Below are 22,975 nucleotides of genomic sequence, written 5' to 3' on the forward strand. Positions count from 1 at the left end.
CCATTATAAAATTGCTGATATATCGAAATCAAGTGTACTGAAATGTTTCAGTTTCCTTCTTTTCCTTATGTCTAATTAAATATAAATAACATGTAGAGTTACTGAGGTTCTATGATTCTTTTGAAATCAAGGGACACAAATTTTTCACCATCTGCATATTTTTGTGTATATTTATTCCATGAAGCAGAGATGAGCACTGAACAGTAATAGAGTAACTTGATGCATTCATAAAAGGAGCAGACCTGCAGATTTGTGTTTTGTTTATTATTATTATTATTATTATTTCAGAATCAGACACTGCTTCCTGTATTAATATATATATATTAATTTAAAAAGTATCAGTAGCATACTGCACTCATGTATATGTATACCGTATTTCCCCAATTAATAGCCTGGGCGTTTAATACGCAAAATCAACTTGGACACCAGGCGTTTAAAAGAACCAGGCGGCTATTCGCTGCAGGCCTTTATTTATTTTTACACAGACCTGCACCAGGCCATTATTGTGATGACAGTTACTGTCCAACATATTTATAGTCGGTTGATTTAAGTTATTGTGCGGCTAACTGTTTACTTCTGCAAAAATAAGGTGAATAGCCTTATTTTGGGTTACCTCAATATAATGCAAATAATCGTTATTAATAATCGGGCGTTTAATACGCAAAATGGGTGCAGACCCCAGGCATTTTAAAGAACCAGGCGCCTATTTGTGGCCGGGCGATTAATTGGGGAAATACGGTAGATATAATGTAGATATGGATATGTATATAGAAATATGTATAGATATAGATATAGGGATATATATGTAGCCATGCTGAATGTAAATGCAAGCCTTTATATTCAGAACACTGCCTCATGAAGCAGCAGTAAAAGCACACTGTATTTTGCATGCAAATAGTACAAAGGCATAAAAATTCATATCAAATCTTTAGTTTTCTCCATACACTTTGGATGAAATGTGCAATACAATAGCACCATATGGCACTGATAATAGCTAGATGATGAAGAAAACATTATCTTAATATCAATAAATATGTAAGCATATTAACAGTCAGAAAATATACCTGTAAGTGCAAATATAAGCCTATGTTGTCGCTGTTGGACTTACAACTAATTTAGACAAAATACAAGTGCACTGAAAAATCTTTGACAAGATTCTGGCAGCAAATATTCAGTAAATATCCATAAAATTTGGCAAGTGGGACCTCTTCTGAAAGCTTAAAATGTCTGCTTCAGGATACCCATATTTAAATTTAATTCAGATGAATATTATTTAGGTAATAACTCCTGTCATGAATCAAAGCAATGGCTCTTTCAGAGATAGAGCTTGACTTCTTATAGCAAATGTGACTTTGACTCACACCACCTTCATCCAATAGAAGCCAGTGTCCCAGATTAAGGCCCTTCTGTCTCAGCATGAATGGCTGAGATTGGACAGTGGCCTGGAAAAGCTCGTCTCTTCTGAATTCTGTAGTGCTGCCTGACATCACTTCCTAGTGTTTTCATATCCATTGATATATCTATTTATGTGATTGTAATGACATCACATAACATCCAGGATGCCTTAACAACTCACTTGTAACCTTATGGAAGACATTTGGACTGAGGGAAATATTGAAAGAACAAATGTTATGATCATGTAATAGCATTTAGCACTGACCACCATATATTCTACTCTGTTTGGCAATTGCTCATTACTTCCCCCAGTGGCCAAAAGACTGTACTGCACTCTTTTTTTTCTGTCACAAAAAGGCTGACATGTAGTCCTGGAAGAAAGTGCCCAATTTGAGCAAAAATGAAATAAACCCAACTTGCTCAGGGCACGGAGAGACAAATCAGCAAATTCAAGACTTTGTTAGCATGAGCCACTATTGCAAAATGTACAAAGGAGTAAACTTGGAGTCAAATGGATGAGGACACTGGACATCACTGGACATCAGCAGCAAGTTGGTAAAGAATCTGTCTGACAGAAAATGTAGCCAACTGGAAGAGGAATTCCTAGCAAAGGGTTAAAGTTTGCTACCGTAACCCATTGTGTACCAGTGGTGGATCTTATCACAGCTACAAAGTCAGCTATTGTTATTACTATTTGTAACAACAACTAACTGGAGAGAGAGGCAGAACAACTCAGGGTGAGAGACTCGGTTGTCCTCTCAAGCATGAAAGCATGTCCTTCCAACTTTACCACCAAAGAGATATCACATGTAGTATCACTTAGCAAGGATCAGACTCCTCAGCTACACATATAAAACACTGAAGGGGAATCCCATCAGCAGCTACAACATAAAGGTCATAGACGGCTTACAGCTACTAAAGAAGAACATTGATCGGGCTCTACACAGAAGAAGCCATGCCATCATTTTATTGACTCCCCAAGATATACAAGGAAGAAGTACCTCTCAGACCTAGGGCTCTAGTTTCGCAGACCAGGCGAGGCGGGGGCGTAGCGCAGATGCACTTCGCCAACTGGGTGTGGCCAGGCGGATTTTCCAAGTTTGGCACGCCGTTCTCGGTGGCGCAAGTACTCCGCCGTCCCTCCTACCGGCGCAAGGGAGGAGAGAAGGCGTGGAGTGGGTTTGACACAGCCGATTCACATTTAACCAATCAAATGAGCCCCTGTCCTCGCCTTTAAAATGCGCTGCGCGAAGGCGTAATGAAAGTTTACACAGCTGACAAGGAGGTCTACTGCCGCAGGCGGAGCGGAGCTCAGGAGACAGGCGCGGAGCGGAGACCGGCGAGCAGTGCGGACACGTCACCAAAACCTCACAGGCAGGCTTCCGGGATGTCAGGCACATGAACGATGCAATAAATACCAAAAAAAACACTATTCAATGCTACGATCACAATCAGCACATACATATATCTCCATATCAACTGTCCCGTCACAGCTGATGTCAGATCAAAGGAGATTGGCACCGTTTGTGCTGATCGTGAGGTTTTAGTGATGTGCGCCAGCCAGCCAAACTTCCACTGCGCCGGCTCCGCTCCGCCTTGCGCGGAAAGTAGACGTGGTTTCAGGAGGCGAGCTTTTGGCGCACCTTGGCGAAGCCTTTTGGCACAAAACTGTCACTCCGCCAAGCCGAATCTGTCGGCACCTCCCCCCGCTGCGCCACCACTCCCATCTCCGCGCAAGTCCGTCTGCGAAACTTGGACACTGTCCGCCTCTGCCGTTTCGCCGGTCGAAACTAGCTCTGCGCGGGGTTCGCCTCACTGCGCCACCCCGCGCTGCGCCGGGAAACTAGAGCCCCTACTGTCAGCAGTATCAGCTTGGTGCCATAGCATTGCCAAACACCTGTCAACAATTTTATCTCCCTTGGTTGGCACCACTGTCCACAACATACAAAACTCCAAGAACTTTGTCTGCAAGGTTCAAGCATTGAAACTGGACTCCATTCAAACCATGAGTCGTACAAGGTCACATCCCTTTCTTGTGTTTACTATCATCTGAGGTACTGGAAACTTAATGAACATGGCAGCAAGAGGACCATAAGCTTGGCAGCAGGACAGATCTCAATCCAGAGCAGGTATGTACCCTGCTTTGCCTGAGCACCAATTCAAATATACCAGGTTTTGTCACATCCTCTGGTTTGTGAACAGTTTTGTCTGTTTCTGTCTTGTTAAACAGTCATCCCCTGTCTCGGTCAGTCATTCTTTGTGTCTATTTTGTATTTTGGGACGCTTTCATCCAGTCATTTGTCACCTCACCTGCACCCCTGTCTCTACACCTCCAGTTCTTTCTCCAGTCTTTCTGCACCACCCTTCTTCCAGTCATCTCTCAGCCCACCAGAGTTACCTACACACCTGTCTTCACTCAGCTAACTAACCCATCAGTATTTATACTTGTCAGTTCCGTGTAGTCTTTGCCAGTTCGTCCCCGGTGTTTTCAACCATGTGTTGTGGCAGCGTGATTTCTCCTGTAAGTCTGTCTCTGCTGTTGATCACTGCTTCTGGTTGTTGATTTTTGCTATTTACGGTAAGATTAAGCTTCATGAAGCACTGAATCTTTCCATTAAAACTGGTTCTTTTATCAAGGCTTCATTTGTCCCATGAGCCATCTACTGGGCGAAGAATATAAAACAGGCAAAACTACTGGAGATGACATTTTCAATTTGATGTGTGTAGTATTTTGCATCAGTAAAAGCCTGTGAATTAAACTATTGTCAATGCTGTCAATAAATATGAGCTTAATCATTAATATAGTGTATGTATTTTTTGACCAATAAAACATAATCTGAGAGAAATAATGATGGGAGGGGCATAATAGAAAAAGGAAATGATTTATCTGGAGAGAGTGAATGGGCTTGCATAATTTAAGGGAAGGCTTTATTATTATGATTTTTATTTATTTATATATTTTTTGAAACAAAAGTTTTTTCCAGTTTGTGGAGTTTTGGGGATGAGGCGATTTCATTGATTTGCCTTGGCGATTTCGCATTGAAAATAGCCGTTTCACAGGGTACAGAAGAGGCTGGAGATTTGAGCAGGTCCTCCAGTTGTCCAATATTTGGCTCCATCCGGTAGCACTGGACTTCCACAAGACATCAGCAGTGACGTTCATTTTTCTTGACTGCATGATGGTGTTGTCCAGATGATGCTGCAGTTTCTTACCGAAGATGTGTACAGAGACTTTGTTAGAGTGTAGTGGTTAATACAAATGTAACTCAAATGCAATAATAAATGCTCTGAAGAAGGCTTTGTGCTAGAACATGTCTTCTACTGTAATGTGAGCAATAAACTGGTTAAATGTGAGTGTCTTGTCCTCGACTTGACAATTTGGGATGTGCTACCTTCTCACGCTTCCTGAATATTGCATTTTGGGTTTAGCACTCACTGAAAATCTTTCTGTTGAAGCACAGCCTTCTCCTTTAACCAGCAATAATAAATATTACTTAGGCTCACAGGCTCAGCAACTTGTGATATTGATGGTTGTTGTGGTGTTGCTGGTGGTGATGATGAGGAGGAAGTTTGATTACATTTCATTATAGCAGATCAACAAGCGTTGCCAGGGACATGATGGTCATTGATTGAGGTGTATGAATCCTTTCTCGCAGTTGCCTTCAGAGGTGCTCATCCATTGAAGTTTCCCCTTTAGTTGTATTTGTGATTTCATCTTGTAGTGAGTGGTCCAACATTGACACATTGACAGTAGAGGTAAAACCTTTGAATCTTTGAATCTTTTCTCTTCTGAGAGCTCCGCAGTGGCATCATTAAATGGAGACAGGACACACAGCAATATTGTTATATTCCTAAGATGTTCAGGCTGGACAAAGCTGCTCCCTCTGGATTTATGAGCTCAAGCAACCGCAACAGCGTGTGATAGGTGCTGCTTCACCATGTCTCCACTTCTTGAATAGAGCTTCAGCTTGGGCCTCCCCAATTGCTCTTGCAACTGTGTGAGTCTCCCTTTTACAAAATACAAAATAGCATTTAATTGAACGGTCACAGCAGCAGAAACAGAAACAAAACATTGCATCATCACATCACATGCTAAATCTTGAACCACTTCCCAAACAAGTCATGTGGTAACTTTGACATTGCATGTCACATCACTCGTTATTGCCAAATGCTTCTGTATACTGCTGCCTGGTTGTTTGGATTTTCTTGTTTTGAGCTGGACAGTATTTTGGACTTTGATATTGGCTTAGTAAAGACTTTTTCAGCTTGTATACCTGTCTGCATTTGGTTCAGAAATGGTGATGACATCTGGGTTCTTCAGGAAGTGCACACCTTCACAGATCATATCAATTCATTAACTCCTTTTATGACAACAGAGAAGGAGGACGCCTCTGTCACCAACAAGAATCATCATGATTCTTTGAATTTTTCAATCCTTAACAGCATTATGTTTAAGAACTGTAGCACTGCTATCATGAAAAAATAAATCTACTGTTCAAAGGTCACAATAAGACATATTGAGTAAGTGGGAAAACCGCTATTTCAACATAAAAGCTGCTGTTTCAACATGTCTGTTGCAATTGGATGGTATTCAAAGCAAATGTTACATCAGACAAAGTAGCCACACAAACGCGTCTGTCCTCTGGTCTATATAAGGAACACTCGAAGGGTTTTGGAAACATTTCATCCAACCAAGTTCACAATGAGGTCCCTGGTGTTTCTTCTGCTTGTGGCAGTGGCGAGTGCCCGAGTGTACACTCGTTGCGAGTGGGCCAGGGTGCTGAAGGCGAATGGAATGAATGGCTACCGTGGCAATAGCCTGGCAAACTGTAAGTAAAAGTGTGAAGTGTGTAATTGCATCTTTTTGGGTGCAGGTAATGTCAAACCACATACAATACATATTTGGAGGTTAATGATAGTGGTGATAGTGATTTGCATGTCTTTGTATTTCAGAACAATGTGAGGTCAAACCAGGTTTTGTTGCCTGATGGACATTTAAAACTGCATTGATGCCTGACTAGGATGATGTATGTATTAAAGTTTTTTTTGGCTTTCTTTTTCTTTTTAATGAACTCATGTTTCTTCAGGGGTGTGCCTTACTCAGTGGGAGTCAAACTACAATACAGCGGCTACCAACCGCAACACAGATGGCTCCACTGACTATGGCATCTTCCAGATCAACAGCCGATGGTGGTGTCAAGATAACCGCACCCCCGGGACAACCCATAACGGCTGTGGCGTCCAGTGTAGTGGTCAGTGACATGAAAAAATTTACTGTGGTCCAAAACCTTTGAATGCCGCAACCCAGTGATGTTCCAAAAACAAAAACAAAACACAAAAAAGGAAAAAAAAAAAGAAAAACAAACAAAAGCTGTCCATTTAAATTATTCATGTTTTTGCAGTTCTAGAGTATAGGGTTGTGCAATTTCTGTTCATGGCATACATGAGAGGAAAGGACCATCTAAGATGGAATTTCGACGGAAATTACTACAGAATTACAAATGTCTATGTCACAAAAGACACAAGCACGTGAAATTCGTGTCACTCATGTATTTGCGTCAGTTGAAATTATTCAACTTTAGCAAAACATTTGCGCCCATATTTGTGCGACATATCCACGATGCTTCACTTTTGATCTGAGCACAACTTAACATGACCTGGGAAAAACTGTAACAGCAGGAGTGAAGAATTAAAAATGTAGATAAGTTTACTGTGCATGTGCCAACAGTTCAGTGTCCACAATAATGTCGACACTTAAAGTTTAGAGGAACTTTATTCTTACAACATATGCACTAGGCTAAACAAAGAACAGAGTCATTGTGTTTGTATTTGTCCTTGACAGTGGTGGCGATCCTTTTAACTTTAGAAGAGCATTCTTAGAAAACTGCTACACAGTGAACAAAAAAGTAGGTGTATGTGTTATGTGTTCAACCAGAGTCACAATGGAACTTAATGTTTCTCCCTGCCTCACCTCATATTTCAAAATTAGTGGGGTGTGCAGGCACACCCCAATATTTTTTTTTTTCTTTTTCACCTACTGCCTTAGCATCCTGGAAAAAGGAGTAGGATGGCAAAAATGTGTTTAACTGTCAACATGAGGTTAGTGGTTAACACTTTTTAAAAGTGTTTTTCAACCATTGTTGCAGTGGTTTTTCAGCATGGTGGTTTGAGATTGGTAGAAATGAAATGCCTCACATTTTTCACTTTCTTACCTGAAATCACTGTATTGGCTATAAAATCTGCACACTTCTTCACACAGCTGTGCAATTCAAACACAATGTTAGGAAGCAAGCGCTCACACATGAAATTGATCCCATTATTCGTAGATATTTCCTTATTGGTGAAAGTGATGCCGTCCCCAGTGTCTCCTACTTCTTTCCACATTTAACAAATAAGCAGCCTCCCAACCCTCCAGCCATGCCATGCCCCTGGGCTATGGTGGCCTGTAATAGACAGAAACATTGAAGTCGCATTTTGACAAAAAATGACTTAAAAGTTTCAGAGATGGTCAGCCAAATTATTAGAGTAGAATTCCAGCAGAAAAATGTAGTGAACGGGAAATACATCACTTTGTAAAATACAAAAGTAGTACTACTTTATCAATTTCTTTTTTGACTTGAGAATGAGGCAATTTACTCTTTCTAACTGAAACATGCAACAGCAGGATGACTGCCTTGTTTACCTTTCAAGTAGTTACTTAATCTGTGGTATTGATCAGACATCTGATCAAACTCCTACTGATATGCTGTGGTGATTTTGTGCTGCCAAACAGTAAAAGTCTTATTTATTGCCCCTTTAAATTAATGGGATGAATGCAGCTGCCATGTAAAGTAAACTGACTTTTACTGTCTGAGCAATTAAAAGGTGATTATGTTTTTTTACTCTGGTCTCTAGATCAATGAATTAAAAATGTTAACACATGTAGCCACTCTTTTGGACAGTTTCATGTGATGAACCCTATGTTTCTATCATATTGTGTGTAAAATTTGGCAATTTTCAGTGTATCACACAAGAATAATGTCTTTCTTATTTTTAATAAAGCTTCCATCTTTTCCTCACAGAACTGCAGAGCAATGTCAATGCAGCTATCCTCTGTGCCAAACGTGTGGTTCGGGATCCCAACGGCATCGCAGCATGGTGGGGAATACATCATAAAAAATGCTCACAAATGCAGCTTTCATATTTATCTGTTATATATTTACATATTATGAACTCACTTTCATTAATGATTTATTTTTATTTATTCATTTATTTATCGCCTCTTTTTTTTTTATGATTTTAGGGTTGGCTGGAGGAATAATTGTAGGGGCCGCGACCTGAGCTCCTATGTGGCAGGATGTGGGGTTTAAAGCTTGACCCCAGGACAAAACAACATACACACCACCATATTGAACCAGAGTATATGGAAATGTTTCAATCCTTTATTTTGCTAATGCCTAGAATCAAAAAAATGTGGAGTTACTGATATTGTACAATTCTCTTGAAATCAATTCATGTACACCTTAAATAAATAATAAACGCATGTTTTTTCTGTGTAGATTGTTTACTCTATATAGCATGAATATTAATAGAGTAACTTGGTTCATACATTCAAGTAGCAGACTTGATTGCATCGTCAAGATATGATTGCAGTATGTATTATTTGGCCAAGACAATCAGGCACTACTTCCTGCTTTAAAGTTTGAGAACAAACAGCAATCAACAGCAAATATGTATATATATAAAAAAGAGCAAAGTTTTGTACTCTAAAAATGACCTCATGAAGAAGCGGAAAAAGCAGAGCAGCACAGAGATGGCATAAAGATGGCAGTCTGTCATACCAAATCTTTAATTTTCTCACACTCTGGAGAAATAAACTGCAGTGTGAGCTTAGACTATGTTACGGCCCTTTGGAGCAACATTCAAAAACACCAGTGTACCCACAAATAAAAGCACACCGGCATCTGTTGCTACGTATGAAAATGTTACTTATCTGAATGAATAAGTCAAGCTGTTCAGTGTGAGAATTTTGCTTCAGACCTCCATTTACTGGATGCATTTTATCATCATGTGCTAATGAGATTGTTTGGAATTTTTGACCTAAGTTTGTATGAATTACTAATCAATAGAGATTACTGTTGTGTGGCAGGTTATGCATGAATATTACTGCTGGTCAGTCACTCACAACCTCGTCTTAAAAATTTCAAACTCTCCATTTAAAGTTTGTCAGCAGCTCTGAATCATTGTGCTGCATATATTGTGTACATTCATTGGTATGTTTTCATATATAAATCTATCTTTTGTGTACTTCTGTCTTATCTATGTAGTGATTCTCTTTTAGTGTCTTGTTGTCTGAAACAGAGGAGGGTCATCCTGCCGATATCCAATGAACAAGCCTTTCTGGACTTTTTTTTTTTTTTCTTTAGTGTGAAAGCTGAACCTCTCCAAAGTGGCTCTCTTACCCACAGGAACCGCACACAACCATCAACCGCCAAGCCGTAAAACCCTTAACACCCTCCAAACTACACTAAAACCTGCCTGTAAACCTCATGAGTGCCAGCTCAAGATGTATTTTTTTTTTTTTTTTTTTTTTTTAAATTTTATCATTGGTCTGTCTTTCTCACCTCCTTTGATTAGCCCTCCACTCGCTTCTCCTCGTCCCTCTGTTTATTTAATTCTCGCTCTTTCTCTCTCCCTCTTATTATCCTCCACCTTTTCCTCACATCTGTCCCCGCCTCTCTCTTTCAGGTGTGACCCTGAAACTTGCGTCTAATGAGCTTAGCATGTGTGTGTGTGTGTGTGTGTGTACACGTGTGTGTGTGTGTGAGAGAGAGAGAGAGAGGCCTGTTTTATGTGCTGTGCGGTAGAAGCTAATGAGAGGGCAATTAGTGATCATGTCGTTGCTATTAAAGCATGCAGTCGTTTTGATGACACAGCAGTTTTTCAGTTCAGTGACAGTTTATTTGTGGCTCTAATCTAATCTGACAGCATGGCATCAAGTCCTTTTGCAAGACCCCCCCCCCCCTTCCTCTTCCTCCATCATCCATCCTCCTAGCAAAATAGGCCAAGTCTCTTCCAGTCCCCCCACCCACCTCTATCTCTTTCTCTCTCTCTCTTCATCCTGACAGAGAGAGGAGGAGGACGAGGTCAGTAGCAGTGATCCCTCCCTTCCTCTTGTCTTCCACCTGACCTGTCTGATGGGAGCTGACAGCAGATCACAGCGTACCACCTCAAAAAAGGAGGATGGGGAGGTGGAGCTTGTCCTCACCTCTGTCCCGCTGCAAGCTTGTCTCTTTTACGATGAGAGAAAAAATGGATAGGAAAAAAAAGAGAATGGTGGGGAAAAAATGTTGAAGGTGGTTATCTTAAATAGGTTGGTATTTTAAAAAAAAAAATCCTTTTTTTGAGTGTCAGGAGAGAATTTGGATGGAGAGACATACTTTAAAAGTTTTTGATGTCTCGGGTACCTGTGTCTCTTGTAGCTAGAGGCGATTTTTGCTATTAGATATCACAGTGTAGTTTTGACACAGATTGCTCAATGCATTTCATTTGCGTGGCTAAGTATAGATATATAGGTTTTAGGTCCCAATTTGACTGCCTCGAGACAACAGTCGGACTCAAAATCCGACTTCCAGCTGCCTCACAGATGCTCAGTGCGATCTCATGCAGAGAGTTTGGCCAAGGCTGAGGAAACCTGCAGGTTTGTAGTGTTTTATGACCCCCAATTAAATTAAATTAAGTTATTAAATCCACTGATACATAATTTGCCTAGACGAAGCATAACCGTTGAAGTCTGTTTTCAACTTTTAAACCCTTCAGATGACCCGCGCTCATCTGAAGTTAATTTGTATGCTTTAAGACCGGTGTTCTGGAAAGTTCAACATGCCTTAATTTATGGGAGTTATAAAACAGAAAGGTGACACTAAGCATTGCAGTGAACGGGATCAGTGTTGCGCCCTTTCTGTGTCGTATCCTTTCCCTTTTTCTTCCCCGGTCTCCTAAACCTCCATCGTCTCTTGTTTTGCTTGTGCAGGAAAGGCCAAAAAGGCAGACGAGTGACACGCAGAGTTCAGCAGTTTTATTTAGAGGGTAGATGCGATCCTCATGTTCTCCATCGGGTCAGCTCATATCATTGCTCACACACACATTTACATAATATGGGACTGCGGCAGCCCGAGCTAACTTCATTAGACATGACTGAATCAGAAACACATGACTACCACCATGAGGAATGGTTATTAGCGGTGTGTGTGTATGAGTGTGTGTTGTGGGAGCATGACTGTGATGTTTGCAAGCCCTGGGTTAAGGAAGTTCATTGGGAAAACTACACCATTCAAAAACATTACACCCATATTATGTCTGGCTACTCTATATCGGAGATTCTCCTTTTTAAACGTGGGGTCAAGGCCCCAAAATTGGCCACCATCTCCAAATGGAATGGTATGTGGGGACCCGACCCAGCTCTGAAAATACATTATAACTTTATTATGTCTGGCTACTCCATACCAATAATGCATTTCATTAACTACAGCTCAGGAATGTTAAAGTACATCTAAACAGGTTGTTTATGAGGCAAATTCCACTATTAAAACAACGTTAAATGTGCCAGTTGTTCCATAATCGTCGAGGTAAAGTGAGTTTTTGACCACAAAATATGGTTGATATAAAGATAAAGGTACTGATGTGCTCAGTGAGAGTTGCAGTGAGTAAAGTCGAGGCACATCTCCAGTTTCCCACCAGAAGAGGCCAAAGTGGAGACCCTGAGACGGAGTAAACAGCCTCTAACGCTCAGACCAGCACACACAGGAATGCAGGCCGGTTTAATGAGAAATGTATGCAGTGTGTGTGCTGGGCCACAGAGCGATGTTGCAACTGCTTTCCCTTCCTCTCTCTCTGCATGTGTGTGTTTTTTTGTGGTTGGGTGTTTGGTGTGTGTGTTTTGCTTCTCTGCTGGTGGAAAACAGTTTCCTGGTGGGTCCATGTTCATTAATCGTTAGTCTGGCTTGTTAACAATAAATTAGTCCATTACTCTGCTGAAATATGAATACATTTTGTGTATGAGAACATCAAGACCAAATGTGTTGGAGCTTTTCTTCATGAGATACAGTAAGGGTAAATATTTAAGACAGAGTGAAAATATGCAAACAATTTATTGATATATCTATCCTAGTTAAAGTTTTTTTTTTTTTTTTTTTTTTTTTAAGTGAGTTCTTCCTTATTCAGTGTGAGAGTCTAAGGACAGAGGCCTTATGCAATCTTGTAATTTGTGATATTGGGCAACACACACAATAATGCATCAACACAATAACTGTGATAGTAGTGATTGTTTTTTTCCTCTCTGTCTGGTCTTGTCTTTTCTGCTGTTATATATGAAGAGTTCATTTGCAAAAACAGATAAAAGCCATTCTTAAAATGAATACACCTTTTTCACTGATACTGCACACACACATACACACACACACACACACAAAGCATGATTTAGGATAATAAAAATTATGCCAGGCTAAATAAACATATAAAAATAGAAATAAATATATAGTAAATTTTAATAAAATTCCAAAAAGTTTAAAAAGGTTTTAAGAAATTCAAATGGAGATATCTGTTTTTGCAAACAAGCTCTTCATATGCATTTGATGTAAGTTATGCTGGTAGCACTTCATTTCAGTGGGCTGTGAAGTTCATGGTATGTATGTGACAAATAGTAAGTAATTTGAAATTGACTGTATCCTAAACTTTTACTTTTACTTTTGTCAGTAAACCTGCTGTAGATGACTATTTCAAATCTATTAGATCATAAAAAATGAAACCAGGGTTGCCACCAGTCAATATCATGAAACCTTCAGACTGCCTTCACATGTGCAACTTGAGTGCGACTTCAGTTCTGTGCAGCTTAGTTGTGTTGGAGTCCAACAGGAAAACCATCAAATAAAAGTAACACATTTGTTTTGCAACATCATTTCACTATCTTCAGAATCAGTTTGGTGACACAATAAAATTCAAGGCCCACGCTGACGTCTTGTCTTGTCTTATAATTATGTTGTTTAAAAACAGTGAACACATTGTTCAAAACAGAAAGAAAATACATGTGATAACCCTTTATGTCTGAAAAATAGACAAAAAGGTCTAGACAGCAGCCTCTCTCTCTCTTTCTCTCTCTCTTTCTCTCTCATTCTCTTTTTCACCATCATTTAATTGATTAATACAAATCGAATTCAATCAAATTCTTAATGACAATTAACCAGTCATTAATTAAACATTAACAGCCCTACATGATACCAGTGCTGACACTTTTACATCTGGCATGAACAGGTTTCATATCCAGATTGTGTCTAGATCCGATGCACCTGGATTATATTCACACCTGGCGTTAAAATGCAGCTCTGTTTTCTGTAGTGAAACCTCCTTCCCTAACCAAAACACAGATTGTCCCTTCCTCTTGTAACATTTGCATCTTTTAAATCTGATAATGGCAATCCACACAATTTCCATTCCATTTTTTTTTAACACTGATAACTATGCAAGCTGCCAGCTGTCTGTTTGTATTGTGAGTGCACTGATGCCGCTCCAAGGCTTTACATTTGCACTTTGTTGATGAGGTGATCAGCTGTGTCTCCGACCACGTCCAGAGCTGTGTTGGATGACCTTGAATACGGATTTGATTTTGACATGATTTTGTGTCCATCTCTTAGTCAAGTGCTGTCTCTAACTCTCTCTGCTTTTTTGGCTTCTCTCTTTCTGTCTTGCTTTTTTCCCTGGGAACACCATTACATTTAGCAGATTTTTTTTTTTTTTTTTTTTTTTTTTTTTCTGCAGGGAGAGCAGAATGCTGTGTCTGCTGGTTGGCATCGTGGCAGAAGCCCTGAAACACAGCAGAAATATAAGCACCATCGATTTTCTTTTCTCATTTTTTTTTTTTTTTTAAACAAATAGTCGTATTCATGCACTCAGCAAACAGCTGGGAGAGCACCAGCACTTACTTTCAACACTGTGCAGTGAAAACCTGCTTAATTTAGAGCTATTGGTATCAAAACCTACACTGCGCCGTATTTACTCTCAAACATAATTAGACTAGTCAAAACATGTTTCATTTTTATTACATTTCCTTGTTCAGCTCTAACCTTAAGAAGCCTTTAAATTCTCTTTTAATGGAGGAAGAAAATTCTGCATAGCTGCCTCACAAAGGGCTGTTTTTCACACCGTCTCGCTCTCTTTCTTTCTGCAAGGCAGCAGCTTAGTCTTGTTTAAGAAGGGATACACATTAATTTTTGACTCTGTGCACCGTTGTTCACCTGATAATGACACAGTACTGATGTAGATATTTTTTTGGGTCTAAGTTGCAGATAATATTTCTTGCTGATGTCCAGTATTTTGGTGTGGCCAGGATGGGAAAAAAAAGCCTTAGAAATTGTGTTTAAAACATGGAGCAATAAAACTTTGTGATGAAGCTCAGGCCAGAAAGAAGAGGGCGAAGATGATGATGATGATGATGAAGAAGAAGCCAGTGAATGGCCAGTCAGTTTTAATGAACAGCCAACTATATGATTGTCTAACCCTAATGTGTAAACTGTTTTTTTTTTTTTTATGCTATCATTATTACTGTAGTACAAACAATAGTAGCATCAGCAGAACTATTGCTGCCTCAGAATTTCAAATTTTAAAAAAGTGCATGAAAAATAAATAAATAAATAAATTATATACAAATGTGCACTCTAAATTAATTTAATTTGGTGACGGACATAAGGTAAACTGGTCTTGTAATACATAATTCTTTTGTTAATGAAGGAGATGAAGGAGTTGTCTTTTATTCTTATTTTTATTTATTCCTTTTATTTTTATTTACTTATTCAGTTACATTTTTGTTGCTGACTGGGTTATTCTGGAACATGTGTTGGCTGTTTTGATTTAAAATCTGATTTGGGGGATTATAATAATAAGAGAAAGCTTAGTTATGTGCTCTTATCTGTTGGGTGATTGATGTAAAAAGTGCTGCTGTGACGTCGCTCCAGCGCCTCCAACACACAGCACCGAAGCAACGAACACTTATCACCAAAGGTGTTGCCAAAACCCAAACAAACAAAAATCTGGTGGAGGACCACTTTACCTTTTTTTGAAAACACACTTGCAAAGTGCTGTGTGTGTGTGTGTGTGAGTGTGTGTGTGTGTGTGTGTGTGTGTGTGTGTGTGTGTGTGTGTGTACACTCATGTAGGTGTGTGTGAGTGAGTGGAAATCATTCAGCTGTGAGATGTGAAGTCAGTGTTGACAGGAGTTGAAAATGTCAGATGGACTCCAGATGCTACGTGAACACACACACACACACACACACACAAAGACCAGCAACAGACAGCAGCTGTGGTGGTTGGACTTAAACCCACCTTTGAGGTGTCATGTGGGACCCACCTAGTCAATCACACTCTCTCTCTCTCTCTCTCACTGTGTGTGTGTGTGTGTGTGTGTGTTTCAAATCAATTTTATTTCAATTTTGGGGGCTTAGGTAACATTATAAAAAAATAATAATATTGGGTAATAATATACCCAAAATGCCACAAAGCAGTTTACCGTGTCTTACTCTCTCACTTTCACCTTTGCTCTCTTTGCCCTGGTTGCCGACCCTCAGCTCTCCCTCTTTCCTGCAGCCCATCTGTCTGTCTCCCAGTGGAGGTGCGGACTCGCCCCTGGTGATGCCCAGCCTAGCCACAGAATCAATTTAGACCCTATTAACTGTCACACACCCACACCCACGCGCACGCACACACACACACACACACACACACACACAGGTGCCACCCACCCTTGCCCTTGTTTGCCAATGAATCAATTTCAACCCAATTAACATAAAGACCCCCCTCCTCATCCCCCCGCTCTTTCACACACACACACACACACACACACACACACGCATGCACAGACACACACACCTCTGGCCCTTTACACCAAGGTAACAATTAATCTCCGATTAGCCAGGCCAAGCAGCACCAGGTGTTCAATTAGTTACATGTGTGCGTGTGTGCGTGTGTGCATGCGTGCGTGTGCTAATCTTGTCTGATATCCTGACATACCGGAGCAAGTATGGGTGACACCTGTGTGTGTGTGTGTGTGTGTTTGCATGTGCGCATGCATGTGTGGTATTAGGCCCATAGCCAGCAGTCAGATTCTGCCACTCAATAAATCACACCCTTTTTAGCCTCCCCCGGTGCCAGGCCTTATTCACATGCACACACACGCACACACACACTCATGTAGACACACACTCGCCATGCCACCCACGCTGCCACAGGTGTAGCCGTTCTAGAAACCCCACTTTTTGCTCCTCCACAGTAAGAGTGAAATGTAGTCGATGTCTCTCACTCTCGCGCACACACAGACACACACAGACACACAGACACACACACACACACACACACACACACACACACACACACACACACACACACAGAGAGAGACAGAGCTGTGCATCAAGGTTAATGCATTCCTACCAGAACATAATTTGTTCTGTGTGTGACAGGCAGCGGACTATAATGCGTTCACTTTAGCTACCACTGTGACTGTATAATCATTTTTACGGGTGAAACTTAATCTTCCTATAAATTGCTTTGTTACCGCCATACTTCCAGTGCGTATGCACTTAAGACTCTTACACTGCAAGGACTGCTGCACGGCACCCAAAACAGCTTTGTCTCCATGAATATGTCTTGCTGTGTTTGCACTCTGTTGACTGAGTCCTTCACTTAAAGAAGTAAATTACTTAAGTACTGTAACTTAAGTACATTTTCCAAGTATCTATACTTTACTTGAGTGTTTATTTATTCAAAAACTTCACTCCACTACATTTGAAAGATAAATATCCCACTTATGACTCCACTATTTCTATGAAGGGAAAGGCGTTGGTGGACCCCCAAGCACCAGAGCACCTATATCCACACTTGAAGTTCATGTTTGAAGATAAATTCTTTCATTTGAAATGTTTACTGTGTTCACCATGGACCAACTTGATGTCTGCGTCTAAGAATTCACCATCAAACCTTAAGAAAACACGTCGAGGTCTAACTAAATCTTACCTGATGTGTGCCACCGCCTACATAATCTGCTGTAGACTACACAATAAAGTCTTTACTGCCTGGTATTTTACTGATAAATTCAGTTTCCATCTGTCTACCTTTAATCCAGCAGCAGGTTAACGTTGTGGCTAGGTGGATGCTAACTAACTGCTGTTTAACTGCCTTGTCTGATGTTAAACTTTGCCCACATAACTTCAGCGTAACAGTATCTGCCTGGGAATATTTTGGAACGTAGAACTTAAATGGGATTGACATTTTTGATTGTAAACTGCTGATGTAATATTATGACACACACACACACACACACACACACACACAATAAACAAAACAGAAAATACATTATCGCATTTTTTATTGTAGAGGCAATAAAGACACAAATTAAAAGAGCTGACATGAAAAAAAAGTTTATAAAACCAGCGACGTGCTGACATTTGAAAGAAAATCTACTTTTGGATATGATAAAAAGCAAATATTTTGACTGAAGTAGAAATGGGAATGAACAGCTTTCACTTGTGGTTGAGTAATATTTGACCAGAGGGATTGTGTACTTTGTCCAGCGCTGAATCTGAACTGCTTATGCACTAATCTCTCTCTTACCTGTGCAGTGTTTGTTAAATGGTGTTATTTGTGGTCATTATTCAATTTGATGGTCATGATGATCACACAAAACTGTTACTTTCATTATATGATGTGCTCCTGCCGTATTCACAGCACAGGAAAAGGAAAACACTGGCGGTGCATCTCTGGAATATTGTGTTGTTTGGTATTTTTCTCCGTTTTTAGATCTTAGTAGTTTCTAAACATAGATGACATGACATTGTGTCAAGAGAATTCCAGCAGAGCTACAGTGGAGACTGAAACAAGAGTGCCAAACATCATGTTTCAGTGTCAGCTCCTCAGAATCAAAGAGAAAGAGCTTCTCTCTGGCGTCATCATTTTGCACTGACCTTCAACCGTCCCAAGTATAATTACTGTGAAAAAGTAAAAGAAACACCACCTGAATTCATTTTATATTTTTAAACACAGAAGATACAGACGGTAAATGTGGCATCATTTTCATCACCAATGGATCTGCCTCCAAACATTATGTAAGAATACATGTCATATTTCTCTAATCTTATCTGGGTACAAAATCCTCACATATTTTAAGTTATATGCATGCTCTGTTTGAAATGTTGAAAATGCATAGACACACTGAAAATGACACATCCATGGTGGTGTGTAAAAAGGACAGCGCTCACACAAGATGTTTTTTTTTTCTTCTCCTTTTAAATTTCAAATATCTATTTGAAAGAACAGAATCAAACAACACTATGAGAATATATCAATATTCAGTGATTTCATGATGGGAAAATTGTTGCTTGGCCCGTTGATCAACTGTTGAAGGGCAGGGGGATGAAAACGTTTTGGCCCTCGTGAAATTGAGTTTAATATTGAAAAAATATTCTCTCAATTGAGTTCAATCCCATTCCTTTGAAAAACAGTCTTGTTTTAACCTCTCACTTTTGGAAAATTTGATCGGTTGGAAGGCGAACTGTAAATCTGGGCCAATTTTTGTGACGATTGATCTTCCCTTAACCTGCACTGCATTTCTACAGAAATGAAGTTTTTGTTTTTGAGACTGAGGAACACCTGGTTTCCAGAGCTTTCCTGCTTATAAGAAAGATTAAAGAAGAAGAAGGTCACAAGGGATATTTCGTGCCTAGCAGGTCAGCTGATCTCCTTGATGTGAGTAGTGGCTAGTTCACAGGGGCTAATTTGGAAGCAGGTTGCCTCCAGATTTCATTGCAGTATGAGGAAGCTCTTTGTTTACATGTCCACCATTCATCTCTGGTGGTTCATTCTGATGCCATTCTCTCGGCGGTCCACCCCAAATCTGCAGGCTGTTGTGTGAGATCTCATTTCACTGTGAGCACTGTGCAGTGTGAACAGCGTATCTCTGATCTTTAGGGCCTGAGTCAAGTTTAGAGGTTTTTCAGGCAGTCATGAGAACATTTTCACAGCTAATGTCTCAAGAAGATCCGTGATCTTCTTGATTCTTACAAATCTTCTTACAAATCTAGATTAAAAACTCATCTCTTCAGCCTAACTTATGGCTGACAGTTAGTGGTACGGTGGGCTGGTTCTCTGTCTCAGTGAAGTAACCCAAGCACTCACCTGCCGACGAGATTACGAGATTATTGCTCTCACGAAGCTAATTATCAATTAGCCTTCTGCAGATAATTAATGTGCCACCTTTGTCTCTGTGTGAGTGTGTGTGAATGGTTGATGTGTGTTTGTCCGAGTGCATGCTCTGTCTACCTCAGATCCAGGTCGTCGTGGTGTAGGTGGCTTTGTGGCCCGGGTCCCTGGCTGCTCTGGTGCATCCAGCTTGCCTTGACGTCATCATCCCTCATCTGCCACCTATCTATTCCCATACATTTTATTGTTTGTTATCTGTGTTTACAACATCTATTGCACGTCTGTCCGTCCTGGGGAGGGATCCCTCCTCTGTTGCTCCCCTGAGGTTTCTTTCTATTTTTCTCCCTGTTAAAGGGTTTTTTTTAGGGAGTTGTTCCTCATCCGATGTGAGGGTCTAAGGACAGAGGATGTTGTATTTTTTTTGTAAAGCCCTTTGGGACAAATTTGTATTTGTGATTCTGGGCTATACAAATAAATAAAAATTGAATTGAATTGAATCAAACAAATAATCAATCACAGTGGTTCTAGGTGCCGTTCAGTTTGCATCGATTGAGTATCCATTCTGGATTGTATGTAATTGGATGTAATTCTGACTTACATCCTTTACAGAATTTTCTCAATCAATCACGTTTTTATTTTTATAGCTCACTTCATGTGGTGGAGTACAATGCAATGTGCTTCAGAGTGGAAAAATAAATAAAAACCAGACAGAAACAAAATATGCATAAATAAAATAAATACAGAATAAAAAATAAAGACAAATAAAGCTAAAAATATTAAACAAGCAAACAGAAAATAAGGTAAGGAACAGCCAAAATAAATAAAATGTCAGTAGGTAATATTTGGCTTAGTCTGTCCTCTATTAAACTTTTTTTTTTTTTGGTTGTGGTGGGCTGTTACCTGCTGCACTGTGAGCCACATTGTTCCACCACTCAGAGGAAACCAAACACTAATTTGGACAAATTGGAGCCGTGGCTGGGTAAGAGGCTCTCAGTCGTCCTGGTGTTTTATGGCTGCTGGCTCACACAACCTGAACACTTTAGTTTGGCGCCGTTTGCGAGGCTGAGAGGTGAAAGTATGTAGCGGGGGAGGAAAATTAAAATGAACCTTGATGTGTTTGAAGACATCATCTAATGAATATGTTGTTGTCTTCCTATTACACAGTAATAGGTAGTACAGTAGATCTGTGTATCTGTAGAAGCCAAATATTAAAAAGGATTGGTGTTAAATTCCTTTCTGTAATAGAATAGCCCTGTTAGACTGTGCGGCTGGTATGTGTGCCCCGTGTGGCCAAGCATGGCATTGAATTGTTGATAGACCTGCACCCGTTGATGGCATCATTGTGATTAGTACCATCTGTGCACAGGAGCCCAAATAGTTTTTCAAAGGGTTTTAAATGACTTGTTCAATTTTATTTTATTTCTCTACCGAGTAACTGGCTGAATGAATATCATTTTATGTCAATCCTTGTTGTTTACACCATCTTGGCAATAGAAATGTGGCTTAATGGACTTGTAGAAGGAGGACGCAACACTATGTATAAAATCGAAGTTACCAGTTTGGTCAAAAGAGGTCAGTAAGTCTCTTCGACATTCCCTCTCTGTCTTATTTTTAACTCTTCACCTCTTTCTCCTGTTCTCCACCCCCTTTCTCCTTTCCATTTTCTCTCCCCTCTCACTCTTTTACAGCCTTTTCCCATCGCTGTCCATTTCTCGGTCAGTCACAAGTATGTTTTCTTTGGACCCCCACCCCATCCTTTTTTTCCGCCAAACTGGAGCATTTTCCTTGGACAGTGTCCATGTGGGACAGTTTTCCCCACTCTCCCCTCTCTTTGCCCTCCTCACTACTTCTTCTCGCTTTCAACCTTCACGTGTCCTTTTGTAACCCTCCTCCCCCCACTTCCCCCCAAGTTCACCCTCCTCTTCGGGGTCACTCTACAAAAGACTGCTATTTTATTTAAGATTTTATAAAAAAAAAAAAAAAAAAAAAAGAAAAAGAAAAAGAAAAAAAAAAGAAAAAGCTGAAAATGCATGAAAAGCCCTCTTCTTATGCTTGGGTGTATTTCATAGCCTTCCAACAAAAATGAGGTGGCCTTAGCTTCCTTGCACAATTCATAACAAAGTGTCTTTCATTACAGCTCACTTCATTAAAATGCCCATTTTAATCTGTCCCGAGCCATGACGCTTCGACTTTGAATATTTATGAATCCCATTAAATTTAAATTGCAACCTAAAATTAAGTGAGTAAAATCAAATCCCAGCCGTATTTCTCTTAACCAAATGTACATTTTAAGACAAATTAATGTAAAAAGTTAAATATATTTTCTCCATGTCCCCACTTCATTGTCCATCCTGTTAATGCTCAGATCACCCAGTTACAGGAAGGGATTATTCTGGAAGGCATGATAACTTCAAGAAATGAAACCATTGGTCTTTCATGGAGATACTGTCTAATTGATTGAGTCTGTTACCCTTAAAATGTGATAAAAATCGCTTCTTTATTACGATAGTGTTTCTTGAAACTGCTCCTTTTACCTTGCTGTAGGGTGGCAGTCCTGACAGCCGTGAATGTAGTATTTTAACAACATCATCTAGATAATATACTCATATTTTGTATATTTGATCTGGTTGAGATTCTTTTCCTTCATTTTGGTCGATTAACTGCTGAATATTAGATAGTTACACAGATATTCTATAAATTGTGGCATGAATTTGAGTTTGAGTTTATTTACATTCATGCTCACAGCCATATGTATGTATATGTATACAATTGTACATCATAAATAAAACCATATGTCTACCATAAACACATGCAGCCGTACATTCGAGCTCATATATTCATACGACTCATATGACTGTACAATTACACATACAAAGTTCTGGGTCCTACCAAAAGCCATTGCAAGTTCTACCTGGTAAGTGTATCAACTGATTATTTTTACACAATGAAAGAATAACAGGTCCCCAAACCTGAAAAGATTTCTGAACAAATAAACTAAAAGGCTGCAAGGTAGAAGAAAAAAAGAAATAATTAAATAACTTAAAAAACAAAGAAATCATCAAAAATCATTTGCTGGAGAAATCTTTACGCACCAAAAATAAGAGGAGGCACCAGCTGAGGAATGTCACAGCAGATTCTCAGATAAAGAAAAGTCTGATTCTGCACACTGCAGCACTGAAGGTTTTCAACGGGAAATTCTCATTCACATGAAAAAGCACGAGCGAGGCAGTTGATCTCAAGACTGATCACAGGTCAGATAAAGGGGAAATACAGATTACATAAAGGGAATTTCATGAGTCAGAGAAGTGAGATTGAAGATGATTATAATAATAGCAGGAACAAAACAAAACTGACAAAATATGAA

The 22,975-nt window shown here is 39.8% G+C and overlaps 1 protein-coding gene across 1 annotated transcript; it reads left to right on the forward strand.

Annotated features, from left to right (window-relative positions):
- The first annotated feature begins 6,093 nt into the window (after nucleotides 1-6,093).
- LOC115372554 (lysozyme C-like) lies at nucleotides 6,094-9,407 on the forward strand. The gene is made up of 4 exons (XM_030070550.1): nucleotides 6,094-6,224; nucleotides 6,483-6,647; nucleotides 8,457-8,532; nucleotides 8,678-9,407. Exons 1-4 carry the CDS (start codon nucleotides 6,098-6,100, stop codon nucleotides 8,742-8,744), a joined length of 435 nt encoding a protein of 144 aa, XP_029926410.1. The 5' UTR covers nucleotides 6,094-6,097; the 3' UTR covers nucleotides 8,745-9,407.
- The last annotated feature ends 13,568 nt before the right edge of the window (nucleotides 9,408-22,975 follow it).

The sequence above is a fragment of the Myripristis murdjan genome, chromosome 15, assembly GCF_902150065.1.
Source record: "Myripristis murdjan chromosome 15, fMyrMur1.1, whole genome shotgun sequence".
Classification (NCBI taxonomy): Eukaryota; Metazoa; Chordata; class Actinopteri; order Holocentriformes; family Holocentridae; genus Myripristis; species Myripristis murdjan.